Raw genomic sequence first — 17,965 nt, 5'->3', positions numbered from 1 at the left:
GAGGTGGGGGTCGGCCTCTTCTCCCTGGTAACAGACGATAGGATGAGGGGCAATGGTCTGAAGTTGTGCCAGGGCAGGTTAAGGTTAGACATTAGGAAAAATTTTAATGAAAGGGTTGTCAAGCATTGGAAGGGGCTGCCCAGGGAAGTGGTTGAGTCCCCACCCCTGGACGTATCTAAAAGACGGGTAGATGAGGTGCTTATGGACATGGTTTAGCGGTGGGATGGCAGGGTTAGGTTTATGGTTGGACCTGATGATCTTAAAGGTCTTTTCCAACCTAACGATTCTGTGATTCTATGTGATCAGTTATAATGGTTTACACTTCACTCAGAAAAAAAAACTAGAAAAGCAGCTACTGTGTCCTAACTGAAGGGACAGTACCTCAAAGGCCAGGACCAACACTATTGAACCACTCCAATTCAGCTGGAAGTGCTAATGTCACACTTTTTCTTGTTGTCCTGTTTATTCCAATATACGATCTGCAATTCAGTTACTGGACAAACGTTTTAAGTACAAAGAAAACAAAGATCACTATGCTACTGAAAATATCATACCAATATTGTATGTAGGGTTTTCCACAACATCAAGGGACCACTAAACACAGCAGCTTCAAATTTTCATGAGCCTCATCTCACAACCCACAGCATTATTAATTTACTGGTTACCTTCAGCAAATGAGTTTTCCATTCTAGGATTGCTTATTACTATTTATTTAAAGTTAGCATTGCAGTCTCTGATATTGGATAAACATATTTAAGAAAGTATTCACTTCTGCAACTCATTACATTTGAAGATCTCTCAGAAACACATTAAACAAAGCCTACAGTTCTGTAAAGAAAAGGGTCTTTTCTATGTTCAGTTACATGTTATTTGCTGTAAATACCATAGGATAACCATCAGAAGAGGCAGTCCCTAGAAAATTTTGAGTACTTTCTTCCCTCCTCAAAACTAAGCTCTCAACACATACAATTGATTTTTGTATTTCAAGAAACAAAATGGTAGCAAACATGTCTTCCAGTTAAGTCCCTGGTGAGTTAGGCTACGACTACCATGGTTTGCTCCACTTTATAGTTATTTTTAAGAGATTATAGAACATTGTCTTTATATCTAACTACAGTCACAGCAATCAAACACAATGGCAGAGTACCTCCTCTTCATTCCTGTAGTATATCTCACATTACAAAAGCAGCAGATTAATTTTCTTGGGCTATTCAACTTCAATACAATACATCATGTATTTGCTACTTTATTTTCTGTGATGTATTTTGAAGTTATTTGATATATGCAGATATGAGTGCATCTGAGAATGAACTGTGTATCTCAGTACAAACCTAGAAGGCCGCTATTAATAGGCTTAATCTAGACTTCTACAGATAGGCAGAATACTTCTATTAGATATCTGAAGTGCCATTATGAAAGTTGTTTTCCCTATGGATGGCCACCATATGAAATGCAACTGAAATAACAGGTGGACTGTTTTCAAGTGGTTCTGTCTACTGGTAGCCCTCATTCTCCCACACTACCTCTTCTAGGAAAAAAGATGAAATTTCCTATGGAGTAGAAAACTTACTTGTGAATAAATTACTGTGGTTTGAATTAGCAGAAATTTTCAGCTGTTTAGGAGTTGTATCTATCTTTTACATGCTTTGAGTTAAAAAAAGTAAACAATGCATTAGCTGAAATCGCTGTCACGATTTACTTGACATTCATGACGTTACTACTGCATAAATGAGATGTTGCTCATCAGCTAAGCCACAGTATCTGTGCATGTGTTTCTTGCCTATTACATATAAGATTTTCTGTCTATTCTCAGCATTAAATGATCAACTCCCCGATCAAGTTCAATACAAGGAAATACAACTCCTTACTTGACACTGGACACAGTGTTGTTGTTTTACCATTATTTCTTCAAAGCACTGCTATTGAGGCTTTAAGATGTTTCTAGAAGAGACATGACTGAGTGAAATTTTGCAGAAAATATACTAAACCCAATTATATTTAAAGACAAACTCTTTCCATTAGAATTGCACTAAAACTTAAAACATCAGAGAACCAATACAGACTTAGGAAGTCAAACCAAGCAAATTCCATATGTCTGCAGAAGAAACATTTCACACATCCAGACATAAGAAAGGAGAATTTCTTTGTGATAAGCAGCATAAAACAAGAGGAATAATTATGCTGCCTCATATTTTGAACTCAGAGGTTTTTAAAAATCATTATTATCTGTAAGGAGTGCTGTAAAACCATATTAAATGTGTTTTCAAGACAAACTCTAACTGAAGAATAAAAGGGATCTCATTATGCTGTTTGCCCTGGTTTAAAAGTAAACTTAAGTGTAATTGTAGATGACTATCATTTGAGTGGTTGGGTTAAGGTGAATTACAAGGAATACTGCTCAGACTAACAGTTCATAGCACTTGTCACCATGAATAAACCACAAGACGCATTTAAAAAATAAGCAGTGCATTTGGCAGTTGAGACTAATGCTGGAGGGCAACTATTTTGCTCAAGTAGGATACTGTTTATGACACTATACTTGAAGTGAGAGTCCAAGAAAAGAGATTAAGTCACCACATTCACTTCAGCCACACAGAAGTTAAACTTTGATATTTTAAAGGTCTGCTTTGATCATCACAGCAGGTGAAATACACCTAGAAAAACCATTACAGAATCACAGAATCGCAAGGGTTGGAAGGGACCTCGGGAGATCATCTAGTCCAACCCCCCTGCTAAAGCAGGCTCTCCTAGAGCATTCTACACAGGACTTCATCCAGGCGGGCCTTGAATATCTCCAGAGAAGGAGACTCCACAACCTCCCTGGGCAGCCTGTTCCAGTGCTCTGTCACCCTCGAAATAAAGAAGTTTTTCCTCATATTCAACTGAAACCCCTTATGTTTCAGTTTGCACCCATTGCCCCTAGTCCTGTCACAGGACACCACTGCAAACAGACTGCTTCCATCCTCATGACTTCCGCCCTTAAGATATTTGTATGTGTTGATAAGGTCCCCTCTCAGTCTTCTCTTCTTCAGGCTGAACAAGCCCAACTCTCTCAGCCTTTCCTCGTAGGGGAGGTGCTCCAGTCCCTTTATCATCCTAGTTGCCCTCCTCTGGACTCTTTCTAGGAGTTCCTCATCTTTTTTGAACCAGGGAGCCCAGAACTGGACACAGTACTCCAGGTGGGGTCTCACCAGGGCAGAGCAGAGGGGGAGGATAACCTCCCTCGACCTGCTGGCCACACTCCTCTTAATAGACCCCAGGATACCATTGGCCTTCTTGGCAACAAGGGCACATTGCTGGCTCATGGTCAGCTTGTCGTCTACCAGGACTCCCAGGTCCCTCTCAGCAGAGCTGCTTTCCAGCAGGTCAGCCCCCAGCCTGTACTGGTGCATGGGGTTTGACCTCCCCAGGTGCAGCACTCGACACTTGCCCTTGTTGAACTTCATCAGGTTCCTCTCCGCCCAGCTCTCCAGTCTGTCCAGGTCAAAATCATTGCGGAGCTCTGTTGTGCAGAGTATCCGTTTCAGTAGTTATACCTAGAAGGTATCTTCATTTTGTTGATAAAGTACATTGTTACCTCTACAAGCTATCAATTGCCTGATACATTTAAACTGTTCTTTTTCTTGATAGACGTACATTTTCTAAGAATGAAACTAGGACACAATTCAAGCCTATACACTGTATTACTATACACTATATTGACAATATATATTGACTATACACTATATTGACAATATAAGTGACATAGAAGAAAAGAATAAAACAAGCACATGTTCACCTTAACCAGTTAGTGCCCCCACAACTATTACAAACCAGCTGAGGATTTCTTTAACTATTTTAATTATGGCAGAAGGGATTTACACTTAGGTAACAGAACTAATAACAAAACTGGCCAACCTTAGATTTGTTGAAATATGCACATTTGGTACTTGAGTTACCTGTAATTCCTTTTTGGCTAATGAACTGCAGCTTCAAATGAGACAAATGCTGTGGTATTATTTGTGCCTGTTTACTGGGTTGATGAAACCAAGATGATCATAAGATGTTCATGAGACAGTTACAAGTAATGCAAAAATCACTGTTGATTAAAAAAACCCACAGGTTGTAAGGCAGACTTTATTAAACCATTCAGGTCTCATAAAGGATAGGTAGAATTCAAAATACTTTGTAGCAATGACAACTCTGCTGACAAAACTGTACTAATTCTAGTGCTCTGCCTCGAATGATCACAATATTTAACTGTGCCTTAAGTATGGGTATGGGTACCGTCATCAGTACTGCCAGTAATGGGAATAACTTGGAGAAATACTGACCTACTATGAAACACAGTACAGCTACAGTTATGATTCTTTTGATGGGTAAGTATGCTAAGCTATTACTAAAGTCACTAAGAAGCTTTTACTCTTCCGTCAGGTTCTTAACCATGGCAGGTGGAACAAATTATATTAAGCTTGCATCAGTAAGTGAAAGCTTTAGCAAAAACGCACTTGAGAATTAATTTGTGGAAAAAAGAACCTCTTACTATGAAAAATACATAGGAGGTTTAAAAACAGTAAGCAGTTCTCAAAAAAAAAAAAAATACTAGATACATGAAGTTAAGAACATCACAGATAAGTCAACATCATCCCCAACATTCACATCCCACTTTTGAAGCCTACGTTGTTTTTAAAGGGGTTTTGAAATGTGACAAAGCTTTTTAAACCAAAAGCCCCTACTGTCCTTCCCACTTAAAAGAAAATTAATTTGCAGCTTTAGCAGTGTCAGGTTTTGAAATGTCATCCTCAGACACAGAGGACTAACATTCCTGATCTTGAATGAGTGGAAGTCTAGAATCCAACAAGTTTAGTTTTATTATCAGACATCATCTGATATCACTCACATTTCCATAGAGTTTGACATAGAGACTATTGCTCCAAATGACAAAAGTCATTAGCTGAAGAAAATAATTAAAACCCCACAGATAAGTTATTTCATGCACCTAACAAACTAAATGGTGTTCTACCCGACTGTATGCCACACATGCAGTGTAAAAGAATTCTCCACAACTCCAAATCAACTTTAACTTGAGAAGCGGTGTTTTTCTAAAAGTTGCAGAGCATCCATAAAGAGCCTTCTGACCAATACTGTAAAAACAACACCCAACTTACTCTTTAAGGAAACATTCCTTAGATCTGTAACAAAGTTTCTTACCTAATACCATTTCACTCAGTTTCCAAAATATTTTGAGAGGAAAAAAAAATCCTGAAAACACCTGGCTGTTTCTTCAGTTAGAAGGACCTTAGAAGCAGAAATGCTTCATTTCTTTTTACATTTTGAAAGCAGTTAACAAAAAGCATGGGTGCTCAATACATCTTTTCTCCTCACATCAATAGAGTAGTAGTTATCTGACAAAAAAATTGAGAAAAGCTCTTTTACTTTGGAACTTTTGAATAAGAGTCACAGGATTTGACAGAAATAGCCAGGCGCCTTCAGATAACAGGTCTCTGAAATGTAGCTTTCATTCCTTACGTACTTTTTACATAATTACAACTATGTATAGTCAAGCTCAATAGTACAGCTGTGCAAAAAGAAAAATCAATCCTAGGAGTGCAAGACTTAAAATAGGCTGTCTTTAATATAATGAAATCAAAACCCATGACATAAAGGCAATGGATGGAAAAATTGGCAGAGCTGAGGGAAAGCATCATTTCTATTGGTCATGGTTTTTGCACTTTAGCCCACTGAAATCACTTCCCAGCTTCCAGCCCTGACAGGGAATTCAGGCAGGAAAAGATGACACAAAAGAGCCCCCAACAAAACCCTACATCTCTCCCTGTCACAGGGAGGGATCAGTATCTAGAACCACACAAGGAACAGATAAGACAGTAGCACTGATTTTTAAAACCTTCACTTATTTGCATGGAGGAGTTGTGAATGAAAAGGAAATTCTTCATTAATTGAGAACTAAGTTGGGCAAAACATTTTGAAAGAAACAAGAGTAGTCATGTTCTATTTTCACTAACTATAATTATTAACTCTTATTTTCTTTAATTAGGGCTTCTGTGATCTCCCTAGGAATCCATCCGAGAAAAGTATGGCAATCTTGATCATTGAAGGTAAAGAGTTCATCTAGTAGTCTACATCACAGAAATGAACCTTCACATTTCAGTTACATAGAAAATGTTAGATTTCTGGTATTTAGCCAAATAAAATCAAAGTTTCATGTCTAATTTGTTGGAAAGGACAGAGATATAGTACTGGATAAGTGACATGCAATTCTATAAACACATACAGAAAAAAGACTGGATGAAAAAAGCATTCCTTCTAAGAAATCAGCATATCTTTCATAGAACACTACTTCTAAGTTGTAGAACTTTTGCCTAACATTAAGAATGTGGGGGTTGGGAGTAGTTGATCAGGTCATATATAACTGCAGAACTCAACCAAGCACAATAAAATTTCATGCAGTGTACCTTATTAAAAAGAGTACATTAAATACTGGTATGGTATGAAAGTACATGTATCATGTTTCTGATTAGAATTACAAAGCTCCTACCAGCAACTAGACACAAGTGGGATCAAAAGCATAGTGTATTAGAAAAGCCACATGTTTTTCTATTTCTTTTCAAATCAAGTTCTGTTACAAATGATGCTGCCACAAAACAAGGCAATGAAGACATGAAATGCTAGCATTATAATTGTATGCAAAAATATATGCCTGACAAACCATTTAATTACATATTCCATAAAAAAATGTGCCTGTCTTCAGTCAATTGGACAATCCAAAGGATATAAGCCAGTTGTGAATTTTTTTTTCATTTTCTTGCTCAGCTTTTTCAGTTGTCGTCTGCTGTATGACAACTCATTCGACTTGCACATTGGATTAGGTGAGAATTTTCACAGTATTTTCATGCTAGGTTTTTACTTCTCTCTTGCTTGTCCAGTGTTGTACGATCTTTAGAAAAGTGTTTTGACTCAAAGGCAGTACACTTGATGACAGGAAGACTCTTAAGTTTGTTCAAATTAAACAACTCAGTGAAATGCAGGAAGAGCATCTGGACAGAATCTGAGTGCCAGCTGTGGCTACTTCAAATGACAGTTCACTAACTGGTCCATAAAGAGCAGAATTCTTCCTCTGATTCTCAACTTCTAGTGGTTCTAGAAACTGCGGTGTGAAAATGACTTGAGCTAAGCATTTTTCTTAGTATATATCAAGTATAACGACCCTCTTAGCCTGATGTTTCTCTTGCAAGAAAACACCCAAATAGTTGGGCATTGAACACATATCAAGGTATTATCACAGCTACTCATTCTGCCTTCCCTAAACCAGCAATCTCTTCAAGACTTCACTAGCTGCTGTAATTGTGAACCTTCAACTAACCTTTCCAAAAAGGTTTAAACAAACATTGACTGTATGCAAAGGGCTAACTATATGCTCACATTCCCTAGATACAAACTATGCATCCTTAGACTGAATACAGTATATAATGTGTGTCTATTAGGTAATGTATCTCAGTAGGAAACTCCATTTTTCACTTTGTCTCCCTTTAAAGTCTACATAAATGCAGTGATACAGACATCAGACTCCTTGCTGTTAAAAAAGAAAGAATTAAGTCACACCACAACTCTGTTTAATGAGTTGAGTCTGCAGTGTTCTTTCCTCAGGATATTAATCTTTCTAAAAGCATTCTTGCTCTTCTTCACTGCTACCATCTAATAGCAGTAATTACTTCTTGTTCTACGTTATCAGATGTCACCAGGTATTAAATTACTTTTTTTGTCATTGGATTGGAGTATCTAAAGAAGATTTTCTTTAAGAAGCAATCACTGACAAAAGGAAGCACGTGAGCTCTGGCTTATATAGCTACATTTGCAAAGACGGATGCAGCAGATGTGCCCACACACATAAATAGTCATTAAGAAGGTCAGAAAACTGTATCTGAAGAGCCAACTGCACATCCACTCTATATATGCACTCCTGCCCAAACATAGTAGCTTAGAAGGTACAGTCACACATCAACCCTGTTTCACAACACTATGTAAATGTTAATTTTAATAACTGGAGGTAACGGAATTATCAGTCTTTGGTAGATCGACTTGCATTTTTGTTAGAAAGGGAACTACGATACCATCTTTATATATGAGATATCATGACTGGAAGACAAAATGAGCTCCTAAGGACAATCCAGCAAGCGTAGCAGAAAATAAACATTAGGATTTTTTTATTATATATACACATTCACAGTATATCTTCATCAATTGAAATTTAATCACCTTTTTACAATTTAGAGGAAAAGGCAGTTTTTAGGGTAGTTAAGCCATGTATCATCAATACCATGAAGCTAACCTATCAGTTATAATAGCTCCTATAAAATACCAGAGTGAAATTGCAATAAGCCTAGAAAATGGGCTACAAATCCCAGATATGCTCAAGCAAGCACTGAACCAAAAATAAAAATAGGTAGATAGGAAACCAAGAACTAGATAACATTCATCTAACTCATGACCACTAACAGCAGAGATCACAGGCCAAGGTTTTAAAGCATCTTATTCAGCTCCAAATGGCAATTATTAGACAGGGACTTCAATTATAAAACCCTTCCCTCTTCAAAACAAGTTAAATTTCCAAGAGTTCCTTTCTATTCTCTCCACATATAATAGCTCAGATTTCTTAGAAGAACCTTATTTTGTTTAGGCAAATTAAAATTTGAAAACATTTAATGTTCTCAAATAATAACATCAATGTTACAGCATTTATTGTGCTGGGATATGTTTATTACATGCTGATTCTCCTTCTATTCCAAACACTTTTCTGATAAGAAAGGAACAGACTGTGCTACAATGAATACATTTTAACATTTTAATTTAAAAACTCAAGTCTCTTCTCCTCATGCCCTCCTGCAAAGAACAAATTCTTAAAAATTCATTAGAATCTTATTTTAGAAAAAAGCTATGGGAAAATCCAATTATTAGATTGTACAAAAATGCAAGGACAGTTGGATTTTTTTCCTTCACTTACAAACATTACTCCTAGAGCTGAAAGCACTAAAAAACTTCAAACATCTCTCATTTGTAGTCACAGCCTTAGAACAGACTCAGTCCAAAGGAATGCATGATGTCTGACAGGTGCATCACTAACTTGCTTTAAATTTTTTATATATACCCCTTCCCCTGATCACACATAACTTAACCAAACAGAAGAAAGTAAGGACAGATTTTTCAAAGACAACTTTGGGCTTTGAAGGGGGTGGGTGAGGGTGTGTCAAAATCAGAATTGTACCACAATCCATCCTAGAGTGCTTTCAGAATCAGAAAAAACTTCAAATAACTTTGCTTTGATTGTCATTATGTAAAAGGAAACATGATTTTGTATACACGAGAGATATACTGAAAGTGTTAAATAATGCCCCCCCCAACCTTTTCCTTCATTCAGTGCAAAATAAGTTCTGAGAAACAGTCTCAGACTGTTTCTACCATTCAAGTACACGCAAATATTCCATTACAATAGAATTTCGACCAGAAGAGTCTAAGTATAAAAAAAGCAGACGAACAATATCAGGCAGCAACGGTCCTGTAGTCTTACCATTCCATTACCTGTCTATAACATTAGGAAACAAGCATGAGAGGAATATGCTTTTTAAAAAAGAGCTTTAAGAACAGTGCACATTAGTTTACAATAACAAAAGCACCTACCAATGCATTCTGGTTTCCTGAAGCCTTTTTTATGTTTCTTGCTGGCATTCCATGAAGATGACTAAATCTACCCTGGAAACCTACAAAAAAGGAGTGTGAATTGATTTAAGAGTATTTCCTATACCATGTAACAAATAAAAATCACCATTACATACCAATCTATTAATCTGACTTCAGTTAAACAAAAACATCTTAATATTGTCAAACATTGTACTGGGGAAACAGAGTACAGAATGGGAAGAGTGGGAGAAAGGCTAAATTGCAATGAAAATGAACATCACTGTAAATATTTCTACTGCCATGCTGGTTCTATACACAGTTGGCTACATAAGCAGAGCATACTGAACTACAGTAGGAAAGTGATTTTTGCATCATTTACAACTTCATTAGTACTAGAAAATGTTAAATCTGGTGAATACACAGAGACCAAGTCCTCAGAAACAATTCCAAGCATCTAAAAAATAAGCCTCACAAAAGAATTCAATGCATTCAGTATGCAGGGTAGTTTCAAAGTGATTTGACCACTGCTCACATAGAAGATCTGTACTTGAATGTGAAAGTACATCCTTGTGGCAGAGGGAAGGTACAATAAAATGCTTTGGCAGCAAGCTGGGGCCTGACAACTTCAATCTTAAGTGTGGGTTCCTAGCTGTAAATGCAATCAAACACTAGTACAACTTACCATTGGATACACTGAATCCATAGCTGTCTAAAGTATTTTAAAGGGCAGGAGAAAAAAAAGAAGGATCTTTTCTAAGTTACAATCTCAATCCTTGCTCTAAAGGAACTCTTCCCTCTTCTCTACAAACAATATGGTACAACCATGAAGCAAAGCAAAGCAGATGGTCACACTAGTCTTCCCAGCCTTTGAATTAACAAACCTCTGTAGAATTCTAAACACTACCACAGAAGCTAGGAACAAAATGGAACATAAAGATTCACTTTAAATAATGCTTAACAATTCTGAATGCAACAAATAAAAGAGTAGGTTATCAAAATGAGCCAAATTTTACACTGACTTTTCTAATCATTGGCTTTTTAATTATTTCTCTCTAATGATATCTTAAAAATGAAATAGTTCAAAGAAACAAACTGGTAACTCCAAGATCTTGTCAGTAGTTTATATATTTCGTATAATTCACAGACATCTTTCTAGTGTACCCAAGTGATTCTACAGTTTACGTTTGCTTGATTGCTACTTACCTCTTCTCCCTGAACGGGACATAAGAGGGAAAGTACCGGTTAAGATACTTTCAAAGACTGGATCAGGCAATTCTCTCTCCAGTTCTGTAGAGTCTTCTTGTTCCCACCACGGAATGACCCCTGTAATTCCACATGCTCCACCAGATTCATTTTCATGAAACCAATCACTCTGCTCATCATCACCTGTGTGAGGGCAGTATCCCCCAAGCCCCCCCAAAAAGAGGGAGGAGCAGAGAAGATAAAAATCAGATGTTACCATCAATAAACACTATGACAGGACAATTATTTCTTTTGCTTTATAGCTGTATAACAATTACTTGCACATAGCAGTTTTATTTGGAAAATATTTCTCAATAGCATGACAAGCATTGCCATCAATGAAACCACATAAAATGTAATGTTTTAAAACCAATTTCAATAGTGAAAAACAATAATAAACTAGCTAATCCTTTGGCAATAACTGCAGGGAAATCCATTTAAGTTACTGCACTTTACATATTAACAAAAAACAAGCCTTAATCTCCTGCAGGGAATTAAAAGGTATAAAACTGTGAAACTAGTTCTTTGCAGCTGATAATGGTATATAATTAGCTTAATTTCATGATTTGTATGGCTAGTAAAAGGGGAAAACAATCATGAACAGATGTGACTAAATGAAGTTAATCTGATTAAGTTCATTTAGAAATAAGTTTTGAAAAAGTTGATTTTAAATGAAAACTGACAGTATCATGTGATTGAGAATTATACTGCATTACACCACAAAGCTGGTCTTTTTTACTGACAATATTTATAGATGTAGTATTTAAATATCTGGATTTAAAGTCAAAAGACAAAATGAAAAACTGATTTAAACTTAGCTCATAAACACACTGGCAACTAAAAATGAATTGCTATGTTTGTTTTAAAACATGTTCTTTATACAAACCAGGTAGTTTACAGAAGATCAGAAAGTATCTTCATAAGACATGGCAAGTTTCCTTTCTTACACACAAAAATCAGATTTCAAAGGATGTGCTGCATATTTTAATTCTACTTCAAAGTATCTAAACCATGCCTATTTCTGCATATAAATTTTTTTTGGCATTTCAATTTTTAATTAGACAGGAGTAAGCAAGATACAAAAATGCAAGATTAGACACAATTTTCAAGAACAAAAAGCATTCATGTAAAATTTCATTGCCACTCAACCTCACAATGGGAAAACACAAATAATGGAAAGCCAAGCCAAAATTTGAGGAAAAATAAAATTCAACACACTTTCTCCAAATAAATTGTTCCAATGAAAACAATACTTCAAGACCAAGCACAAGTGAAAATGGCTATAAGCATTCATCAGGACAAGCAGTTAAAGAATATATAGAATAATTAAGGCTCCTCACTGGCCACTTGCAGGTGAAATGTGATCCTTGCAGCTTTAATGACTGCTACTATCAGCAAAATTACCAGAGGTTAGAAAATAGAAACTTTAAGATGGAAGAAGGGGAAAACAGAAGTGGAAAGAGATACATAGGTCCAAATAAGATTTATTTGTGTTCCTGGCACATTTCAGATTACGCTCCATATTTATTCTAATCCTCATTTATGGCTATGACATTTCACAAAGGTGTTCACCATTAATTCTATCCTTGTTTCATTACAACTAGGTATGGTTTCTTTGGAGGAGGTCTAAAAGTACTGAACAGAAACAGTGGTAGAGGAAGAATCACAACTTTTCATTAGGTTGACCTATGGTTCAGAATTAAGTTTTAACTTCTTTATTCAGATTTTCCAAACATATGTAGATAAACTTCATCTGAATATGCTGGCATAAGATGAGAGCTCTAGATACCTTGACTAATAAGAAATACTATCAGAAACTCAAAACAAGTCTTGTTACACATAATTCAACTATGAAATTATGTAGAGAATTCTGAAATTGGGGTTCACAATTGGCACAAGGAAAGAAAAGGTACGCAATGCAGTCTTGGAAGAAAGACCTAGAATTTAAGACTGGGTTGGTGGGCTGCAGGATAAGGCAAATAGTGGCTATGGAAACCGGTATCTTTGCTATATGCTCAACAATGGTTCTCTGGGAAAAAATACAAAATTACTTCTCCTTTTTGCACAATACAAATATATGTTAAGCAACTATCCATTAAGACATCTTACCTGTTATGCTACTATACACTTCCCTAAGCACTTATGTCGCTTACTGCCAAAAGCAGAATAAAGGACTTAAGATCTGAACCTTGTAGACTTTTAGCACATGACAGCAGAAGCCAGGTACACCTGGTTTTTAGCAGAATCCTTTGACATCAGAATCCTTTGACTGTTTTCCATCATATTATCACCTTGAGGCGAGCATAAACCTATTACTACTATTCTTATGCAGACAGAAGCACCCACAGGCATTTTGTTTACCAGCTGCTCCACACTGAAGGGATGCCATTTTCAAAAGAAGTCAGGGAAGACCACTGCATTTAGTCAATTCCCAATCTCATACATATAGGCAATATAACAGAGGCCTACCCACTCAAGAGTTTGGTAACCAAATACTTGGATTTTAGCCTACTTGAATTGCAGCTCTCAAAAGGCAACACAGTATCCATAGAAAACATGAACTCATGAGAACTAAAAATTCAGAGCAGCATCTCTGACTTCAAAATACTTCAAAAGATTCACTACACTGTCCTTTCCTCTTAGGGTTTTCTTCAGTACAAGACCACAGCAAATTATCGTATTCTTCCAAGCTACAGGGAAGGTAAAACCACCTCTAAATCTCTAAAAACTGACCTCTGAGCCTCTGCATTCTCCTACCCACATATTTAAAATACAACAAACCTGTTTGTGGGTACTGCTAATGCTTCAAGGAATTACTTCAAAGCAATTCAGATTCAATTATAACTGTACTGATCAGCATAAAAAAAAAAAAATCAATTTAAGGCTCAGAAATGTCAACTTCATTTCTGAGTTTAAAAGGCACTTCAGTTCCTGGCTTTATTTATTTATTTTTAAGCTTTCCCCTCCTCCCAATTACTGTTTCCCTAATTTTCACTTCTCTGTTATTGAGTCTGCATATTTATCTAATTACCACTCCTTCATGACAAACATCTTGCCTTCTCCTATAGGAAGTTTAGAAAATTATTTATGCAGGCTTCTTATGGTTTCTCTATGAACACAGACCCCATGTGCATCAGCTTCAGTTTCACATTCAGAACAGCAGAGAAGCTTCACCTGAATCCTATTTTAGCTAAAGCAGTGCAGGATTATAACAGACTTTCCACTGCACACAAATAGAGTTTTACCCCTCTTCCTAGTTGTATTTCAAAATAGCCAGACTACCCTCCATAGCAGTCACATATGGTGTACGGGTGCTTGTATACAACAACCGCAACCTACTTTGACAGGCTACCATGAAAAGAGTTTGGCATCAGTGTCCAATAAACACCACTTGATACTGTGCTGCTCAATTATCCATCAACTTACAGTCCAGACAGCTATTGCACGTGGACTGTAAAATACCATAGGTTGCTAGTCTTATTTCCACAACCATTATACCTCTTTCTAGGTAAAAAAAACCAAAACCACTTTAACAGCTGTAACAATCATTTGGAGATACCAGAAGATTAAATATAACACATACAAAGAGTTTCAGGAAAGCAGAAGCTTGAGTTACCCATCCACAGAGGCACACTGCATCTTGCGCTCTGTTCTACAGAGCCACCTTAGCAAAAGGGATAGCAGACGCCATTCAATATAAGCAGCTAGTTCTTCTGATTCAAACTTGAAAACTTCACATGAAGGCCTCCTCCCACCCCTCCCATCCAATGTAATATCATACCCTGCTCTTGAGTAGGATGACTGTGCAGGTGTGCTGTTAATAAATTGGACCAAGGGTATCACGTGGTCACAGCTTTATTTTCACCTCTACCACTGTGATCCACATGCAATATTTCGGAATTCAACTATTCTGGTCATATCCAACAACTTCACGTTATTATTTTCACCTGCAAAGACTATAAACTAATTAGCTACAACAGTTCAAAAGTGGTGTGATTATACTTCACATGGCACATCCCATTTCTTTTATATATAGAGAACAACCACCTTACACCTGCAGCTACTGAGATGCTGCACAAGGTCCAAATTAGTTTCTCACTAGAGAAGACAAAAGAATGGAATTCTCATATACTGCATCAGTAGTGGGTCATCTTCATAAAGGACACAGTAATGAATATATGTTTAATCATAAAATAGAGAACAGCTACCTTTAAAAGCTTAGCCACATCCACAGTGGAACTCTGACATTCCCTGACCTTCTCCAATTTTAACTGTTTAACACTTTATTAATATAATTTTCCTTCCTACTTTCATAGATCTTAAAGGACATTTCAAGTGCTGCATGTCATGATTTAAGAGGTCTGAAGTCAAACTTTGAATTTCCCCAAGTGTACTAGTAGGTGTAGATGGACTAGGAATGCAGAATATAGTATTTGCCACACCCACACTATAAAATTCATTAAAGAATATAGTTGCAATTTGACTTTTTTTTCCCCCTGGAACAGCAATATCAACTAGTGTTTGAATAACATTACAGCTTTGTTAACACTGTGTTGAGAGCCTAACTTATAAAGTGCCTTTGTAAAGTGCCTTGAAACTGCAGGTGATCCTACTAGCTAGGCTTATAATATAGAGTTGTATTATATGTTGTAGTGCAAGATTAAACCTTTTGTTTTGAAACTCTTCTTGCAAGAGTTTTCTGTGCTGGGCATAACACTGCTTAGCATTAAAGTTCTTAATAACTGCAAAACAGACATTTATGAAAATGGTATTAGGAACAAAGGAAAGAGTAGGAAGAAAAAGGAAAATCACAAGGATTTCTGATACATGAGTTCCAGCGACTGTTCAGCTCTTTCACTTTGTTGATAGGCTTTCCAACCTCCATACTCTAGGGCTTGATATTTGCATAGGATTTTGGTTTTTTGCTAACTATATTAACTCTTACCCCAAAGTTGGCCAATGTACAAACCTCTGAAAAAAAATAAAACCCATAATAATTTATCTGAGGTTTGTTAATAGTTAGCAGTTAATAGGTAGCAGCTATCTTCTTCACTGACTGTACCTGCACTGAGCATTTTCTGTGACCTTTAAAGTTTTGCTTAGCTAACTGTACAGGGTATGCAACGTTTCACAGAAGAAAAACATTTGCCACATTGGGGCTGCAAAACACTGAATACCAATTACTTCTGCCAGAAAGTAATATGACAGTGGAGTAGAGCACAGCAAGAGAGCTGCTTTTGCCCTCTCACGTGACCTAACATAAGCGCCTGGGTAAAAAAAGTTAGATGGCACACCACATATTGGAAGTTCAACACATTATTTTCAAGTCTCAGCAATTTTCTTTTATCATAGCAATTGAAGGCAATTAAAATATATATCTAGCAATTAACCCACTACTACCCCCAATTACAGCTACACCTGGTTTTCTTGAATCAAATAAAAGTCAAAACACTTCTGAGAGTCTGTGCACAGAAGAGCAGTTACTGTGGTGGAATTTATTTCCATTTGCTTTTGGAAACAATTTTGGAACATATTACAAGTTGCAAGGTCAGGCACTCCAAAGTTCAGAACTAAACACTCAACTATTTAACTGACTGGCCAACTGCTCAAAGAAATTGTTGCTTTAGATCACTTTCTTTTCTAGAATGTCTGTCCCATAGGATGAATATGCTTTGGAAATTAATTAGGATTTTATAAAGAGTATTTGTCTGCAATAAATGAGATATGGTTCCTAATCTGGAGACACAAAATGAACAAGTCTTGCCCTGGAGAACAGGATCCTCTTGTCCTCTGCTACCCAAACTTCTGAATGATGGCAGGCACATAATTTAAACCAAGTATTTCACCAGGTGGTGAAATCAACCTCTGCTTCTCCACTTGAATTAGTGGAAACCTGAAGTCAGAAGTGCAGAAAATTTGAACTAAAATGAAGTCAAGATGCTGATATTCTGAACATATATTCTGGAGGAGGGACACTGAGAAGACACAAATCAGTGTAGCTTTTAAAAGCAGACAACAAAATCAGCCAGTTCTTCCCTTAACACATTTTCATCCTGTCCTCTTTCAGCTTCATTTCTCTCACCTAGGCTTTTCCTTTACTTGTGCCAGATTTATTTTCTCCTTCATTCATTGTTTTCAATTTTATACATCTCTCACCTCAGCTATAAATTAATTTACAGAGAGAAAATAACCTCATCTTCATGAGAGGAGTACAAAGATAAAAATTATTAGCATTTTCTTTGAGGGGGAATAAATATTAGAAAATAAACAATTTTGGTTTTGTAATAGGATCTGATAATACTTTCATGGCAAAGTCTTCACAAAACCAAAGCTATAATAAAGATCTAAGAATGGCTGAGATCCAATGTGAAGTTAATGGTCTCTGACCATACCCACAAAATCAAAAGTAGAGATTAAAAAAATAATGTTTTGTCCTGACAATACCCTTCTCAAGTTTAATTATTGTAATTCTTTTTATTTATATTTCAGAATACAATTTCAGGTCTAGTGCTTTCTGCTTGAAAATTACAAATTGACTCAAGGTTCAAAAAATCCAATAGGCAAAAATAAGAATTACAGTTCTATCGTAGAGAACCAACACTAAAAAAAGTAACACCACACCAGCGAAAGAACACTGTTGTTCATCAAGTCCTCCGCTTTTCTCCTCCCACAAAGTATATACAAAAACCAGAAAGTAACTGAGACATTTTCAACCATATTATTCAAGATTTAAATAATTCAGTTTAGGATTTAAGGACAAAAATGTTGATATAAATATATCAGAAGGGTACTGCAAAAGTGTACATAATTATGAAATGCCATAGGTCATGTTACATACAAATATAGGGGACAAAAATTTTAAAAATTGCAAGTTCATATAGGGAAGTAAAAGCAAGTCTTTTTGATATGTCTCACATTGAAATACTTTTCATGTGAAGTTAAAAGATCGATCTAAACTTTCAAAGAGCTTGAATTCTTCAAAAAAGCTATGTGTTAGCACAACCAATAACATAGTCAGACCAGGAGGTACAGTTTGTGCAGTACAAGTTAC

The 17,965-nt window shown here is 36.4% G+C and overlaps 1 protein-coding gene across 1 annotated transcript in view; it reads right to left on the bottom strand.

Annotated features, from left to right (window-relative positions):
• The window catches only part of GPATCH2 (G-patch domain containing 2), a 124,801-nt gene that overhangs the window by 92,226 nt on the left and 14,610 nt on the right, over positions 1-17,965 (bottom strand). Inside the window, exons 4-5 of the mRNA XM_009646831.2 lie at positions 10,876-11,058; positions 9,673-9,752 (exon numbers count right to left, since the gene is read on the bottom strand). Coding sequence (XP_009645126.2) covers positions 9,673-9,752; positions 10,876-11,058 — 263 coding nt within the window. The remainder of the gene's footprint in view (positions 1-9,672; positions 9,753-10,875; positions 11,059-17,965) is intronic.

Source organism: Egretta garzetta, unplaced genomic scaffold (assembly GCF_000687185.1).
Source record: "Egretta garzetta isolate BGI_Z169 unplaced genomic scaffold, ASM68718v1 scaffold339, whole genome shotgun sequence".
Classification (NCBI taxonomy): Eukaryota; Metazoa; Chordata; class Aves; order Pelecaniformes; family Ardeidae; genus Egretta; species Egretta garzetta.
The sequence above is the reverse complement of the archived record's forward strand: the minus strand, read 5'-3'. Positions and strand labels throughout refer to the sequence as shown.